The 18,500-nt window shown below is 35.8% G+C and overlaps 2 protein-coding genes across 2 annotated transcripts; one reads left to right on the forward strand and one right to left on the reverse strand.

The window, feature by feature from the left end:
- Nucleotides 1–22: 22 nt before the first annotated feature.
- On the forward strand, nucleotides 23–9,596 carry LOC105342791 (zinc finger FYVE domain-containing protein 1). Its single transcript, XM_011449845.4, has 11 exons — nucleotides 23–898; nucleotides 1,168–1,669; nucleotides 2,128–2,333; nucleotides 2,602–2,699; nucleotides 3,070–3,178; nucleotides 3,467–3,564; nucleotides 4,014–4,128; nucleotides 4,510–4,680; nucleotides 5,360–5,534; nucleotides 6,078–6,185; nucleotides 7,025–9,596. The coding sequence occupies exons 1-11, from the start codon at nucleotides 152–154 to the stop codon at nucleotides 7,255–7,257; spliced, it is 2,562 nt and encodes an 853-aa protein (XP_011448147.2). The 5' UTR covers nucleotides 23–151; the 3' UTR covers nucleotides 7,258–9,596.
- A 1,937-nt stretch (nucleotides 9,597–11,533) lies between these two features.
- Nucleotides 11,534–18,234, reverse strand: LOC136276294 (uncharacterized). Its single transcript, XM_066087952.1, has one exon. The coding sequence runs from the start codon at nucleotides 17,770–17,772 to the stop codon at nucleotides 11,992–11,994; it is 5,781 nt and encodes a 1,926-aa protein (XP_065944024.1). The 5' UTR covers nucleotides 17,773–18,234; the 3' UTR covers nucleotides 11,534–11,991.
- Nucleotides 18,235–18,500: the final 266 nt, after the last annotated feature.

An 18,500-nucleotide genomic window follows, 5' to 3' on the forward strand; every position in this document is an offset into this window, starting at 1 on the left:
AGGTATCAGCGTTGAATTCATCAAGCGTCTGTTTAACCAGGATGTAAATACGGAAGTGAAGAAATAGCCAGTTCATTTCTTTTACATACAAAACATTCTGTCATAACAGCTATTGTCGAGGAATACGTAACCGAGAAAATGGTACACAATCATGGCAGCTGTTCTAAGAAAAAATTCACGCACAAGATCGTCTAAAAGATACTGTAAAGAAAAGTTTTGTTGCAAAACTGAAAACACAGAGGCCTTTTATCACTGCGAAGATTGTGGTACAGACCAGTGCAGTGAATGTGACGAAACGATCCATAAAATCAGTGTCAAGTTTGAATTTCACGACAGGAGGAAATTGGACCCACCTCCGTCTGAAGAATTGTGCCAAATAGATAAAATTCAGAATCTGCTCGTTTGTGAAGAGGAAAACTATGCAGATTTGAGGTGTGAAGTTTGTGCCTTAAATTTTTGCTTCAGTTGCTTTGATGACTATCACAAAGGCAATCGAAAAACGCACAGGAAAACCTTCTTTAAAGAATTCAGGCAAAGAGAGCTACAGAAACAATTGAACAATCCTATAAAACCATCCAGCCCTTTACAAAGCGACGATGACAGCCTGACATACATGTCATGTCCCCAACTTCTTGACCAGGTTATAGACATTGATTTACAATTGACGGAACATTCAGAAGCCCAACCAGCTGACACTACCCAGACTGAAAGCATGAACTCGTTTAGCAGTGCTCAGTCTGACCACAGCCAACACAGTAGCATTCCTGATATTTGTTTGTCAGCAGGGAACGAGATGTCAAGTCTAGAAGCTCAGCTTGCAGAGAGCATCATAGATCTAAACGATCCCTATGATAATGTAAAAAGCTTTATGTTGATAAATGACCAAGAAGTTATACAGGTATTTGGAATGGTTTATAGTTAAAACTCAATAACTGTACAAAATGAATACATGTTTAAATTTATAAAGTTGCATTTAACTGCCACTTATAGTCCATCAATAGCCCTGAATTTGATTTTAAAAAAATGTTAAAATGCAATTACTAATTTATTGGCAGGTTAATCTGAATTGTTATAACCAAACAAAATTTTGTGTTTTTCAGTATTTTGCATTTATATTATATATGTGATTTCATTTACTAATTCAAAGTAATGTATATATTTTTGTAGATAGGTGATGAAGATGAATTTATCAAGAAGCTTGACTGTGACAGCAATGAACATGTAAAAGTAGTCTCAATATTTGGAAACACAGGTGATGGAAAATCATTTACCCTGAATCACACGTTCTTTGGTGGAAAAGAAGTTTTCAAGACCTCTTCACATCAGTCTTCATGTACCGTAGGAGTTTGGGCAGCATTTGACCCCAAAGAAAAGGTCATCGTTATAGACACAGAGGGCCTCTTAGGAATTACCTCCAATCAGAACCAGAGGATGCGTTTACTGCTGAAGATTCTAGGAATATCTGATATCATCATCTACCGAACAAGAGCAGAGAGACTACACAATGATATGTACCAGTTTCTATGCGAGTCATCTTCAGCTTATACAAAGCATTTTTCAGACGAGTTAGAAGCCACTGCTAAACGATGTAACAAAGGAGTTGGAGATTTGACTCCAGCAGTGATCATTTTCCAGGAGACAGTTAACACTAATGTTCTTGGTAGCTCAGGTAGGAGATCTGATGGCTCTGTAACATTTTAAATTTTTGACCTTTGGAAATTGCTTTTACTACTCAAAAAATGTAATTTAGAAAAGTCCATATACCATTATCTCCCTGTTTAGTGCCCCTGCTTTTACGAGTGCCTTCTTGTTTCATTGGTCTGTAAATAATTGGCCCACCTAAAAGTCCTTCAATTAACTTTAAACATTTAACATATCAGAATGCATTTAATATATGAATGACATCTTGTTGATATGTACAGGTATTTATGAATATTTTGAAAAAAAAAAAATGTTTCTTCAGTGTTTGGGGGAAAACAATGGTTTTTAAGAATTTTAATGCTTCTAAATTTGGGTTTTTCATGGTAAAATATCAGTCATGAATTCCAAAATCTGTCCCTATTTGCTAATATTTCTAAGTAACTCAAACACTGAATACCATTCAGAATTCCCCTATAATACATACAGGTACAGACTCTGCTGAGAAGTTTATATGGAACACATTCCGGCAACTAGAGTGTCCAATGCACTTCAAGGACCTGACGTATGTGGGAATAAGAACTGGTAGACCCCCCACAGACTTCACTCAGTTCCAGAGAACCATGTCCCAGCATTTGCAGGATAAGTCAAATCGAGCAGCTCGTCAACCAGCTATTGTCTATAAGACACTGAAGGTTGGTATCTTTGTACACAACCCACTAATTTTCAGAAGCCAAGTTTGGTCAGAATGAGTAAGTGAAATTTAGAAAGATATCAGTATATACATTTTTTATTTACTGTACAAAAATGTAGCATAGATTTCTTTGAAAAATTCTCAAATGTGTTCTCTAAATAGAGAGGAGATATATGTAATCATATAAATGTAATATGTTAATTACATGTATGTTTCCTTTTTCAAAGTTCAATTGCTGTCAGTTTTATGTGTGATGTCTTTGATTTTAGAACTTGAATGACAAATTCAATGGAGAAGTGGAGAAGCCATTATATGGGACATTTCCTGACCAGTTGTTTTCTTGCTCCATGAAATGCTTGTCCTGTGGGTAAGTTTACCTACCAGTTACCGGTATTTAAAATCATGTACATGTACCATAATTATTACATGTAAGGCAATACATGTTGAATTGTGTTTTGCTTAAAGGGTAAACAGATTTATGTAGACTTAATACTGTTAACTTATTACATTCGGCTGTGTATTCGTTTTAGTGTTTTTGGCAGAATGTGGCTTCATCTTAATAAAGTACATTGCTAAATGCCATGCTTTGTGTTTAAGAATAGGTGCATTCAGAAATGCGCTAATTCAAATCCACGCTAACTTCTTGAAAAATAAATTTCCGCCAAAAATATAGTACATGCCAAATACATTTATAATAAGTTACCAGTTTGTAAGTAATGAATGGTGTACTTTGACAGAGAGGGTTGTACTCGGAGTATGAACCACGACACCGACAGCAGGGCCCATGAAACAGACAAGAGGTGTAAATATCAGCATCAGTTTGAAAACAAAGTCTTCTTGTGTAAGGTAGGATCTCAAAGGGATCTCTCTAGTCACTTGTACATAGTTTGACATTTGTTTAACAGTGCTGTCTCAGAAAAAAAAAACCATATACACTCCTATTTCAAGAGTTGTCTGTTCTTGTTTGGTTTTACTTTCAACCACTATAAAAACTCACTGATTGAAGTTTGATTGTAAAATTTTAGTATTACAGTGTATAACTATGGTATATGTGTTATCTGTGAGGTAGTTTTCAATGTCTGGTGATGATGGGGTACTGAGTATGTTAGTGACTGTTTTTGTGTACATTTTCAGTCCTGTTATTTGTCTGGTAAAGAGCACGTAGTCATTCCTAAGACCTCCGAGTCCAGAGACAGTGCGTGGTCAGGACTTATCAAATATGTCTGGGCTGGGTGAGTGGTTTGCCAGTAGTTGAATCATGTTTACTTATTCGTATAGTAATCTTTTAGACTTGCAATTTGACAAAATAGAGTTCTCAATGACATTTGTTGACACTAACAAGTCAATATTCTTGTCAGAATTATTTTTGCAAATTAAAATTATGTTTTGCAAACAAATTCCAGCTCCCATTAAAGTTGAAATAAAAAGTTGATCTACAGTAGAATGCAATTAAAATGATAGATCATCTTATGCTTTTTGATGTAAGCTTTGTGTTTTCATTGCTTTGCGGATTTTATATGAACATCTTCATGTATAACTGATTCTTATTACTTTATCTTACCAAGGAGGCAAGGATTCATATATCTGAAGCCTAATTTCCGAGACTGACATGAGATTTAATTCTATGATAATCATATACATGTATTTCTTTGATATAATAATCTTAAGGTTTTTTTTTCAGAGAAGTTCTGGAATGTCCAAGCTGTGGGGTAATATTCCGGAGTCGTCAGAACTGGTATGGAAACAAAGAAGTTGAGGAAATCGTCCACACAGAGATACGCCATGTGTGGCCGGATGTAAGTCTGTACTAAACAGAACCTGGGTCAAAATCACATCTCTTAACGTAAAAAATATAAAGGGGGCCCTGTCAGCTATAATGCTTCAAAAGGATATCCCTGTAAATGAGAACTATGAAAGAATGAAATAGATTGGAGCTTACAGCTGTGCTTAGCTTTAGATTTCCTTGTATAAGAGAAGAAAAAAAATAAAACTTGTTTTCAGTTTTTCAAAGTAATGAACTATGTCTCGTCATCAGTCACTGACATCAATAAATGTTTTATAGTATGTGTTTTATATATAGATTAACAGCTAAGCCCCCCACCCCACTCTCCTCCGAAAATAATGTCTTAAGAGATAATCTGTTGCTCTGGCTAGCTTATACTTTACATCATATTTAGGGCTACAAAATGTTACAAGGGACCAATAATGCTGCTCGTAAAGTCATTGATGGGTTCCACTACATAGCTGACTCAATTACAAGCGTTGGCTCGAAACCTACAAAGATGATCTCTGATTGGATGAATGATCGCATTGCTCCAGAATACTGGGTTCCCAATTCACAGATATCGGTGAGTTTACCTCCATGCAAAATTAGTTTTATTGATAAGAGTATGTTGTACTCAATTATTTTTCAAAGTTGAAAAAAGGTTTGTTCATACATAGAACTGCACAAAACGTTTAATTTAATATATGATAATACAGTTTAATTTTACCATTCTTAGTTCACAGTGAGAATATCAATTTACAGTTGAACTTCCATATCTTGAACACTGATATCTCGAAAACAATGGATATGTCGAAGTGATTTGTAAATCCCAACCACTTATTTTTTAACTTTTTTACCCACGATATCCTAAACACTTGGATATCTCAATCCCATCTTGATTGAGATAAGAAAGTTTGACTTGTTTGTGTTCTTTTGTATTTCCAGATACTACTACATGTAGTATATTATGACTCCATAAATTCATAATTTTTTGCATTATATGTATGAATTAAATAATTTTTGATTTTTATTCTTATTCTCTGTTTTAATCAGTCGATATTTTAGGTAGACAATCATTGTAAACAGTTCTTTAATATTGAAATACATTTTACCCACTCTGTTCTACATGTACATATACAAGTATATGATTTCTTGTAACACTGTTCAAGAGAGTTGGAGACTGCATCAATCAGTACCATTGTTTCACCCCAGCACCACTGACATTTGATTGTACATTACAAAGTATATGATTTTTCTTATAGCATTGCCACCAGTGTTCAAAAGAGTTGGAGACTGAGCAGAAGCACCACTGCCGAGCTTGCGGTAAAGGCTTCTGTGACGACTGTAGCTCCCACCGTCGCCGGGTCCCAGAGAGAGGCTGGGGCGAAATGGAAGTACGAGTGTGTGACAAATGCTACGGGGGAAAGAAAATGTCAGGTACGCGATTATTGGAATATCTATTGTACATTTACTGGTACTACACAACTACATATGTTTTATTGGGTGATCTCTATGAATATATAAATTTCGACCACCTTTAGGTTAACTTATAAAAGAATCCTATTTAGGATGGTGTCATGCACTCTCTTAGTACAACATAAAATGTCTGTAAATTAGCAGATACTGTAAAGTGTAAACCAACTACCGTATATTAGTGTGTGCAAAATTTTTGCGATATTTTGAGAGCCTTGTCGTCATGAATATTTCTCGCCACAAGCCAGGTTATTGTTGTATGGTTTTTATAACAAAACGGATGTTGATAAGGCTTGGTTGCAATAATAAATTGCCGCAAACCAGTTTATCTCTGTTGAATCACGAAATAAAGTTGTCGCAAATAAAAGTTGGTTTACAGCACATAGTAATACTGTCTGACTGGGAAATTTCTTAAAATACAAGTTTTGCATAAAATAAGTTCTTGTATTAAACTCTGGTATTGTCAAACTGTGGTATTTGCTTAAAATTTTTTCTCTGATTTTACAGATTCAAATGACAGTACAGGAAGTAATTCTCAGGTCACAGCTAGAAAGGTCGGTGAGGTTGTGACCTCTGCAATAAGTGTTGCAGCCTCTACTTTGAATTACCCAATAGGTAAAAACAGAATCACATATTCATAGCTGGTACATGTACGTACACATACAAGTACTTATCAATATTTTCCTCAATGATCTTTTTCTCTACTTTCTACACATGTGAATTTTTCCACAGCTTCTTAATGCACACACATGAACATTTCTGTGACCTGTTATATCTGTCTAGAATAAGGGGGGGGGATCTCTGTTTAATATTAAAAGAAACTTCCATTAAGCAGTTCTGTTGACATATACATGTACATGTATATATTTAACATTAAAAGACTTTTCGTGTTACAGGCTAGGATAATTCCTACATGTCTTCTAAAGGGACTTAGTCACAATTTGAACTCAAAATTTTTTTTATAGATTTTTCATAGATCTTTCATTACGAGTTTGGTTACAAGCAAGATACAGAGTTAAGAATTTTTTAAGGAAACAAACCTCATCTTGTTATTGTTTATAGATGTGTTGTATTGGTATAAATTTTAATAAAATTATAAATTTTTGTTCGCAATTTATTAACGCATTTGATTACAATCATGTGCTGTACAGTATATTGTTTGCCATCAGTCATTTTGACAAAAGGAAATGGTTATTTCTTACTTTACATTATTTGTAAACAAAAATAAGACTAGAGCTCTGTTTACGTAACAATGAATTCTTACCTCTGTATCTCACTTCTAACTTGACCTCTAACATTCAAATTTTGGTCAATCATTGAAAATGCATAAGTTAACCATTTTATACATAAAATATAAGAAATAAAGTTTTGAATTCAAATTGTGTCTATGTCCCTTTGACTATCAACGAATATTAAGCTCACATGTATTTATTTGATTCTGCTCATTTTTACAGACATGATCAAAGACACTGCCCGGCCAGGGTACTGGACTCCGGACGAACAGATCAAGGCCTGTTATGTCTGCGAAGAGTTGTTTGGTCCGAAGCTTCGAATTCACCACTGCCGAGCCTGTGGGCAGGGAGTGTGTGAGAGCTGCTCCCCCAACAAGCGGCCAGTGCCACTGAGGGGGTGGGATTACCCAGTCCGCATCTGCCGGAAATGCGTAAATAAGCCAGATCGATTGTAAACGCTGATCCAGGTCACACCTAATGAATTAGCTTGTTTATGACTGGTGGTATGATGGAAAGGGTGTATAGATGAGTTACATTGACAGTACCAACTGACAAATGAATTGTTTGTGCAAGTGTAGGCACTTTCATTGTGATATGTTAATGGTTTAACAATCGTTGTTGAAGCGGTTGGTTTAGGGGGATTTGAAGGTTGACTGTTTAACGGTTGTTATTAACTGTAAACCAACTTTTATTCGCATGCGAGAAATTTTTGTGAGGTTTGCGAGAGTGTCCTCATCACAAATATTTCTCACCGCTTACTAGTCCATGTTTACAGGTATGTATTTATTACCAACGTGGGTGTGGATATAACTTGATTGCAAAAATAAGTCGTTGCAAACCAGTTTATCTCTGATTAATCGCGAAATAGAGTCTTCGCGAATAAAAATTGGTTTTCAGTGTTGTAAGTTGAAGGATAACCCTGCAAGTAAACTGTTGTTATTGATATCAATATAGATTGTTCATAATGTAACTTATTGTGTTTGATATACTATTGTTATGTGTACAACTACAGTGCATTTGGGAACAGTGCTCCTCCAGTGCATAGTGTTTATGGTTTAAACAGAAATAGGTATTGTGTCAGGTGTTGAAATACTTTCCCTAACATGTTGGTTCTAGTCATATGATATGTACATGTATTGCAATGGGGAAGTCATGAAAGTTGATTTTTATAATCAATTGCAATGTCCAGGAGTTGTACATGTAGTGATGTGATTGGATATTTTGTTAATAAGTTATAAACTAAAATGTGTATGGCTGACCATATCCCAGGAGTGCATCATTGTTTGTTACAGTTTACTTTAATGATCGATACTTCTCTTATTATGAAATGGATTGGGATACACCAGGTATATAGACACTTGACCTTTACCTGTAATGCAAAGTAGACTCGTAATTTCAAAGCATCATTAAGGAGGTGTAATGTTTTACATTTAAAACATTATTGAAAGCCATTTTACCTGAATTCTTGGATAAATGAATGTAACTGAGCGAGATTCAAACTGGCAGTCATTATACTACTAGATTCATGTACTTGTACTAGCTGGCTCTACAGATGAGCATATGATCCATCCAATCGTTTAGATAAGTACATGTATATCACAACCTTTTGACAATAAAGAAGTCATATCATATCAGCATACCAGTAAAAAAGACTGTTTGTTGTAAACTGAATGGTGCCATTTAAATTTTTGTTCAATGCTGATAATTTCATGCATTTTATGAAGAGCTTCCGTGTCTGTTTTTGTATTTGAGTTAGGACAGAAGTGGACTTCTGATAGATTTTATAAATACTGTAACGAGATAATATTAGCTGTAAGATACATGCATTTTTGAGAAGAAATTCACTGCTGCAACACGTTCATTGCTGCACCACTTTCATCATCTTATGCACATAGACTCGTATAATGGCCATGCATATCAGGGAACAAAACTTGCTTTAATGGATTTGAATAAAAATTTGAATAATAAAATTCATTAATGTTGTCCAAAGGTCGTCTAGATTTTGAGTTTTAAGGATAATTAGGTCAGATTTATACCAGAGATAGGTGAAGTAAGTTAAAGATTATTTTTATTTTTGTTACAATTTCAAAAAGCATGGTGATTGAAAAAAGGAAACTCACTTGATATGTTAGAAATTGCATATGAATGAATTTGCTATTCAACTTAGATTCTTAGTATGAATGTAATTTATGCCAAAGAAATTTTAGAAATTATGTTTCTCATGTCAAAAAATATTAAATGTTTACATGCATATTGCAGGAAATCTGTAGACACTGTCTATACTCTACTTGAAGTTAATCATTTTTAGGGAGGAGGTATACTTTTGTGATTCTGTAAATGTTTTATTTCCTATTCAATTAGAACTGCAAAAAATTCATTATTATGCCTTTTTATGAACAAAACACATCATTCTACATTTTTCAGTTAATCACTTGTTCATATTCTACAAGAGTGTCAATATCTAATGTTTCTGCTACTGCGCATACAGGATCATAGACTGAATTACACATGTAGGGTTTTTTTGGTAATTCTATTTGATGTAATCAGAAAATGAAGTGTTGCATTATCCTTAATAAATAAATTGTCTTGATATGATCAGACTAGACATGTCAACCAACATACCTAGTAAATTTTTGTGTGTTACCTTTTCCCCTTGTGAGCCAGTATTGGTCAGTTAATAAGGTTTTATTTTCCTGTGATAATGAAGTGCAATGTTTTAATTTGTAAGAAATTTTCAAAATATAATTTGGTTGTATTCATTCCAATTTAAAAATAAAATTGTTCAAAGCTCTGACACATACATTCCTTGTTTTACAGAGTATGTAATAAATGACCAGGTCCTCGTCCTGGCTAGTCATGAATTTTACTGTAAATCTTGGCTTATTCTATGATCCTATCTATTATCCTCCACATTATCACAATGTAAGGGGTCCCGAGTCCACTCATAGCCGTCGTCCCACAGCCACAAGTGGACTCAGGACCCCAGACATTGTGAGAATGGATAAATATCTGCAACTTAAATTTTTTGTTAATAAAAACAGTTTTTTGGGGGATTGGTCAAAATAAATTGAGATTCTTAAGAAAAAGCAGAAAATGTCACAAGCAATCTTTATGTGAGATAGATTAAACTTTTAAGGTGGCATTATCTGTCGATAACTAGAAAACTGACCAGTCAGGAAGGGCCCCGCTATGACAATTAATATAGAGAAGTGAACAAAACTTTGAATTCCATCCTCTTTATATTAACAATGATGAAAAATAAATGCCCGGCATAAGATGTGAAGAACTGCAATATATAGGATCTCATGATTTGTAGTTGGATATGATTTTCATCCAACAATTAAAGTGTTTTTTTCTTGAGCCTTAGTGAGGGGATAAAACACACAAGTTGGATAAAAATCATATTATACTTCAAATCATATGATATTCTATTTATCCCATGTTTTATACACCACAATCAATGTTTACACTGTTTATAAAACTCCACATTATTTTACTTCATTATGCCTACACAAATACCATTGTAAAGTCACAACTGTGGGATATCAAAAAAATATCCAATGAGTCATATCCACGGGATAAAGGGGGTTAACATGGGATGAAATAAAATACAAGTAATATTCATTACCTCAACTTCAAAACAAACATCAGTTGCATACAAAGGTGTTCATTAATCTTCATATGACAGATAGAGATAAGCCTCTATATTTTCTGCAGCAGGCAAGATAATTAATCCCAGGGGATTAATTGTTCTGCTCTCTCATTCTTTTCTTCTAAATTTACAGTAAGATTTTTTTTCTTCAGAAATGACAGAATGGGGTTATTATCTGATTACCTGTTAAAATTAACAGCATTAAAGTAGTCCGAGTATCGCACTACGTCATAATACGGATATTACAATATTGGTTCGACTTTTACAAAGCGTTTTTGATACCCGGTATTGATTTTGCTCTACATCGCTGTTGTAAACAATGGCAATAATAAGCATTTAGAACAGTAATATATGTATTCTATGAGAGATAGAAATGATTAATGTTGGGAAACTCGATTCTGTTAAAGTTAAATGAAAATCGAAGTTTCTGATTAACTAGGATCTCAGATATGCTTATATCTTCTTTGTTTTGCCCCCCCTCCCCCCCCCCCCCCCCCCCCCGAATTTTTCTTTTTCTTTTACTAATACCGGTTTAAATTTAGAGACAGAATGTACTGACTACCATCAAGGAAGAGTCAACTTGTTGTTAATGCACATCTTTATTCAGTCATTGTCATTGTATAACTAGAATGACGATTTACGACATGATGACGTGACTTGATGTAATAACACTTGATGTGACTAGATATGATGTGTGATTAACTGGAAAAACAAAGAAAACATACATAAGTTTTGATGCTATGAATAAACAAACAAAACACACTCAGCATATGACAAATATCACTCTAGTAAATATATATGCCCCTGCTCTTGTAAACAATACTTTCACTTATATATATGCTCTAGTAAATTAGCAAATATAACGAAACTCGTACTACTAGCAAATTACACAATTCAAAATGAATATATATGTACGCCTATGGTAGAGTGCACAAAACATCGCATCCAAACAATGAAACCTTAAATTCCGATATATCTGCTACGATGATATTTATAGCTTTAAATTTATATAACATTCTAGATATATCCCTTGTGCCAACATTCTAACATGTTACTAAAAATACATCTTCACAGTTGAACACCTTTGTTTACACATTTATATCTATTGTTTATACATAACTTTCTGCACAAAACAATACACAAGCAGATTTCATGTTAACTTACCAACTTAGAAGTTTTCTCTCGTAGAAACAAACATAGTAAACATGGTAAATGTAAATGGTGTTCAGCACAGGGACTAGGAAAAAATCTAAACTGCTCGTTCCCCGCGAAAAATCCTAATAACAAAACCAAATCCGGAAATCCGGAATATTCTAAAATTCAAACTCAATCCGGAAAAATGTATATAATGTTAAATTGGCTATAACAATCCAGCCCCCTAATTGTGGAACATTATGTGACACAATTATACAAATCATAATACTTGATATATAATCAAATTATACACATTGAAAAAGTACCCGTGTCAATAAAATGTCATAGGTTGCCTTAGATAAGCAATAAATATGGAAAAGCACAATGAAAGTTTGATAACACATCACAAAGAAGGTTCGTCCATTTCCAAAATAAGACACAGTTTATCTATTGGACGCATCAAAGTGTTCGTTGCTGTCTTTACTTTAACTTGTCGCACCAGTCCAAAACGATCGGGAACAGTCTCTAAAACCACACCCATGGGCCAGGAATTACGAGGAGAGTTCGAATCCACCACTAAAACCACATCACCGATTTTCAGGTTCCTCTTCACTTCGTGCCACTTTTGACGCTCTTGCAGTAATGGTAGGTATTCTTTCACCCATCGGTTCCAGAAGAGGTTGGCCATATATTGAACCTGCCTCCAACGACGTCTGCAGTAGTTGTCAGATTTCGTAAACACACCTGACGGTAAATTTGGCTGTTGTCTCATTAACAAGAGATGATTTGGTGTCAAAGCCTCTAGGTCGTTGTGATGATCGGAATTCTTGGTTATTGGTCTGTCATTGAGAATGGCCTCTATTTCACACATAAGTGTATTGAGTCCTTCATCATCTAGGATCTGTTCTCGAAGAACACTGTTCATCACTTTTCTTATGGTCCTGATGATTCTCTCCCAGACACCTCCATGATGGGATCCTGCTGGGGGGTTGAAATGCCAATCTATGTTTTTCTGTAGCATTGCTTCATGAATCTGTGACACATTCCAGTCGTTTATCGAGTTTCTAAGTTCACGATTGGCCCCAACAAAGTTTGTCCCATTGTCCGAGCGAATTTTCTTCACCTGACCTCTGCGTGCAATGAAACGACGTAAAGCGTTGATGTAGGAATCTGTAGTCAAAGAAGACGCAACTTCTAAATGCACAGCACGACTGGCAAGACAAGTAAAGATAACACCATAACGTTTGACGTGACTTCTCTTCAATTTCACTTCAAAAGGACCAAAATAGTCCACGCCAACTCTAGTGAATGGTGGTTCATCAGGTATTAAACGATCCTCTGGTAATTGAGCCATTTTCTGTTCTCCAACTCTAGCTTTTTGGCGGCGACATACTATACACTTTGAAATCAACTTCCTGATAGAAGAAGGCGCATGTATTAACCAGTATTTTTGTCTTAACATAGAAAGCATATGATTTCTACCACTATGTTTCAGTTCACAATGGATCCGTCTCAATATCAGATTTGACACGTGGTGATCCTTAGGTAAGATGATTGGATGCTTGATTTCTAATGGCATACTTGCTCTGTGCAATCGACCACCAACACGAATGAGTCCATCATCAAGAATAGGGTCTAATTTTCTGACATTGCTACTAAGTTTCACAGGATGTCCTTTCTTCAGCTCTTCGATTTCTGATGCAAATGATTTTCTTTGAATGAATTTCAAAATAGCAACTTCAGCTTCCTGCAAGTCCTCAGCTGATAAACATGTCTCAGCTGCTTGATTTTCTAGTTGTGTTTTGCGTTGAGTTCTGAGAAACAGTTTTTTCTTTACTTTGAGAATCCATGCCACACTTTTCTTTAACTTGTACCATGAGGAATGATAGTTCAATAGTCTTTCAACACTATCAACATGATTATCACAGGATTCACGTGTATGAGTAACTGCCCTCACTGTGACCTTTTTGACCTCTGGATCGTCAACAGGTATCTCATCAGAAAGTTCCATTGGTTTTTCAGTCCAACTATCATTTTTTGCTAACAAGACTTCAGGTGCTGTTATCCAATGTTTTCCTTGAAGAATGTCATTAGCGGACATGCCTCTTGATGCAAGATCAGCAGGGTTTTGTTTGGTATTGATGTATCGCCATTCATCAGGTAAGGAACCTTCGTGAATCACTGCAAGTCTATTTGCGACGAAAGTGTGAAATCTAGATGAGGTATTTCTTATATACCGAATAACTGCCATGCTGTCTGTCCAAAACACAGTTTCATCTATAGGTACATCTAACTCGGACTTCAACATCTTATCTGTGCGAACTGCTACTGTAGCCGCTGTCAATTCTAGTCGAGGAATTGTCGTCTGTTTTAATGGAGCGACACGTGACTTGCCTATAACGAATGAGCAATGAACTGCACCATCAAAGTTCTCCTGTCTTAAATAGGATACAGTTCCATATCCACGTTCACTGGCATCTGCGAAGTGATGTAGCTGTACGGACTTTATTTCTCCGAATCCAACAGGTTTATAACATCTTGACACTTTAAAGTCAGAAAGTCTTTCTAGATCTTGTAGCCATTCGTTCCACTGTTGTGCGAGATGTCCTGGTATCTTCTCATCCCATCCTAGCTGAAGTTTACAAAATTCTTGTAGTAAACACTTTGCTTTTAGAGTGAACGGGGCCAAAAATCCCAGTGGGTCAAACACACTGCTCACCATGGATAAGATACCTCTTCTCGTTAAGGGTTGATCTTTAATGTCCATCTTGAAACAAAAAACATCATTTTCAACACACCACTGAACTCCCAGGGCTCTATCGATGGGAAGGGTATCATTTTCCAAATCCAAGTCTTTGACTTCCTTTGCTCTCCTTGAGACTGGAATATAGGTCATAACTTCCCGGCTATTACTAATCCATTTAGTAATATGAAATCCTCCTCTCATAAGAAGATCTTGCAAATCACACAACAGAGAAGATGCTTCAGTTACGGTTTTCACTGATTTCAAACAGTCATCCACATAAAAGTTTTTAAGGACAGTGTTGATGACTTCAGTGTTGTAAAGTCCTTTGTAATCTTGCGCTGTTTTCCTCAAAGCATAATTTGCACAACTTGGCGATGATGTCGCACCAAATAAATGTACTACCATTTGGTACTCAATTATGCGTTTTCTAGGATTTCCATCCTCCCACCATAGGAATCTAAGGAAACTTGCATCCTCCTGTGGTACTTTCACTTGATAAAACATGCTATCGATGTCTCCCATGATCACTATCTCATCTTGTCTGAATCTTAAGAGTGTACCAATCAGAGTATTTGTGAGATTCGGTCCTTGTAACAGTTGTTCGTTCAATGAAGTTCCCTGATATCGAGCTGCACAATCGAACACAACTCTCAACTTCCTTTTCTTAGGATGGTATACTCCATGATGAGGTAGGTACCACACTTGTCCGTCATCTTGAATAACTTTCTCATCTGGAACTTTGACAGCATATCCTTCTTCAAGAATCTTGTTCATGAATACACAGTATTCTTTGTGGAAGTTTTCATCACGACTAAATCGTTTCTGAAGTGAAGACAGTCTTTGTTCAACTTGTTTCCTGTTGTTAGGTAAACACACGTTTTCTGACTTAAACGGAAGGCTTATAACGTAATGTCCATCTTCAAAATGAATAGAATTTGACACACATTCTATGAATCTTCTGTCTTCCTTTGAGGGTTCACACTTGTCATCAATAGTTCTTTCATTAAAGTCATGATTAAACTGATTGCGAATCTGTTCCTCCAAGTTGTTCATTAGTTTTGCATCTACACGATTAACGGACACATATGTTTCGTTCGAAGTCGCATGAATTTCGAGTGGGCCATTTATCACCCAGCCTAGCAAAGTTTTTACAGCGAACGGTCCATTATCAACACTGGGTATAACATCCCAAGGCTCCATTGCCCTAGGCACATTGACTCCAATCAGAATTCCCACATCACTGTCAATCCTGGGAAGTTCAATATCACTGAGATATGGATAGTTCTCAATATCCTCTGGAGAAATCACATCTGTCCTCGATGCAGGTAAAGTTGGTTGTGTGTAGACCGGAGGAAGTTCCAACACATTCACACCATTGATGTCGGATATTTCTAACCCGGAAATCACATGAGAAGTCTGAGTATGCTGTTGGCCCATTGTCGTAAGGTTGAGGTTCATCTTCCTTCCCTCCAGTTTTAACAATCTTGCAATGTCCTCCAAACAGAATGTTGCATTGCTTCCTGAGTCAAGGAAAGCATATGTTTCCAGGTATTTGTCACTGAACTTTGACTTGACTCTGACCGGCACAATAGGTAGCGCTTGTTTTCCAGCCCCCATATGAACTGTAGATGACATAGCGAACAAAGGGTTTTCACCGTCAGTATGTTCTCTTGAAGTTGAAGCTCCATTTGTTCCTTCATTCTGTCGAGGATCAACGTGAAGAATGGATGGATGATACTTCTTACAATGAGCACATGTCATTCTTTGTCGACAATTAGTTTTCACATGTCCATATCTCAAGCATGCAAAACACAGTCCATTCGTTTTCAAGAATGCATATCTGTCTTTAAGAGGTAGAATAGTAATGCTCAAACACATGTCCAATGAATGGGCTCCATTACAGAATGTACAATGTTTGAAAACTGGTTTCATCTGTGTAGCACTGTTATCATAGAAAGATCTTGTGTTGGTTTTCACAGCAAAGTTTTTATGTGCTTCTGATTTCTTCTGGTCTTGAAAACGTTTGTTGGCTGAACTGCTCATAATTTCTCTTCCGTATACAGGATCTGTTGCTTTTTTGGCTTCTTTGCGAACAAAGTCAGCAAGATGGTGAAACTTCACAGCTTGTTTCTTCTCTTTCAGTTCATATACACAGCTTCGCCATTTGTCGTGAAGGTAAAATGGTAATTTCTTCACTAACAGTTTCAAATTTTCTGAATATTCCAGTACACGACCAGTATCAATGTTTTCAACAGCATATTGACACTCACGCAAAAATATAGCAAACTGATCTAAAGTTTTTGCACTGTCCGGTTTTACTGGAGGCCAATCGAGAGCTTTCTTCACATATGCTTGCGCTATAATGTCAGGGTCTCCATAACGATCCTTCAACTCTTCCAGTGCTGCTTTGTAGCCACGTTCAGCATCCAGATATGAATAACCAGAAACGATTCTTTGTGCTTCACCAACAGTAAACTGTAATAGATAGTTCAACCGTTCTTCGTATGATTCCGTATTAGAACAAATTCTGGCATTGAATTGTCTGAGAAATCTTGTGTAATTCATAGGGTTTCCATCAAACTTCTGTAGATCAGCTTTTGGTTTGTTCAATTCACGAGCGACAGTCTGTATTTCACTGCTTGGTTCATATATGGGTGTTGACAATTCTGGTCTAACTAAACGTTGCACAGATCGATGAGGAATGCGCGGAGTAGAATTGTCACATGTGAACTCATTTTCACGATCAAGATCAAAAGTTACAATTCTGTCTATATTTTCATTGATGAGGGAGTTTTCTAGTTCTTGGTCACGGAGTTCACTTTTCTCTAATTCTTCCAATAATTTGGATCGTGCATCACTTATCTGAAGTTCAGTTTTAATCTTCAATTCTTCTTCTTTCATTTTCAGCTCCAGTTTAGCCGCTTCTAATTTTCGTTGTTCATCTAAAGCTGATGCTTTGGCCAACAGTTCTGCTTTTCGTTGACTTTCTTTTAATTTCTCGAGTGAAATTTGACTTGAAGTTCTCGATGCACTCGACAGTCTCGATTTCACATCAGATGGTATTTTCTTTGGAGTAGGTTGCACTGAATGTTTCCCGAACCACTGTTCTACAGAATCTTTCACTTTATGAAATCGGGAATTCCTGTCCTGAAATTCTTTGTCATCACTTTCTCCACTTCCGGTCGAAAGTTTCAATAAGCCCTGAAGACTTTCATGTGTAAATAAAAGTTCATCGTAAACTTTCAGCCATTTCTTGTACAGTTCTTTGACTTCATTCACATCTGTTGATGTTGTCAATAATTCTTCGATATCCTCACTCAAAGACACCAGTTTATTTTCACATCCCCTACGATACTTAGACTTACGATCAAGATGATATTCTAAACCTTTCTCGGTATGAGTTCTAGGTCTTGTCTCTCCTGTAGCACCATCCGCCATGACGAAGTACAGCTTCTTTAGGGACAAGATCTTCTAAGTTGTTAATGTTGTACTGACTACCATCAAGGAAGAGTCAACTTGTTGTTAATGCACATCTTTATTCAGTCATTGTCATTGTATAACTAGAATGACGATTTACGACATGATGACGTGACTTGATGTAATAACACTTGATGTGACTAGATATGATGTGTGATTAACTGGAAAAACAAAGAAAACATACATAAGTTTTGATGCTATGAATAAACAAACAAAACACACTCAGCATATGACAAATATCACTCTAGTAAATATATATGCCCCTGCTCTTGTAAACAATACTTTCACTTATATATATGCTCTAGTAAATTAGCAAATATAACGAAACTCGTACTACTAGCAAATTACACAATTCAAAATGAATATATATGTACGCCTATGGTAGAGTGCACAAAACATCGCATCCAAACAATGAAACCTTAAATTCCGATATATCTGCTACGATGATATTTATAGCTTTAAATTTATATAACATTCTAGATATATCCCTTGTGCCAACATTCTAACATGTTACTAAAAATACATCTTCACAGTTGAACACCTTTGTTTACACATTTATATCTATTGTTTATACATAACTTTCTGCACAAAACAATACACAAGCAGATTTCATGTTAACTTACCAACTTAGAAGTTTTCTCTCGTAGAAACAAACATAGTAAACATGGTAAATGTAAATGGTGTTCAGC

The sequence above is a fragment of the Magallana gigas genome, chromosome 6 (assembly GCF_963853765.1).
Source record: "Magallana gigas chromosome 6, xbMagGiga1.1, whole genome shotgun sequence".
In the NCBI taxonomy this organism is placed as follows: Eukaryota; Metazoa; Mollusca; class Bivalvia; order Ostreida; family Ostreidae; genus Magallana; species Magallana gigas.

Coding starts and splice junctions, on each gene's coding strand:
- LOC136276294 (XM_066087952.1), bottom strand. CDS start 17,772: ATGGCGGATGGTGCTACAGGAGAGACAAGACCTAGAACTCATACCGAG.
- LOC105342791 (XM_011449845.4), top strand. CDS start 152: ATGGCAGCTGTTCTAAGAAAAAATTCACGCACAAGATCGTCTAAAAGA. Junction 899..1,167: donor ATGACCAAGAAGTTATACAG/GTATTTGGAATG, acceptor ATATTTTTGTAG/ATAGGTGATGAAGATGAATT. Junction 5,535..6,077: donor CGGGGGAAAGAAAATGTCAG/GTACGCGATTAT, acceptor CTGATTTTACAG/ATTCAAATGACAGTACAGGA.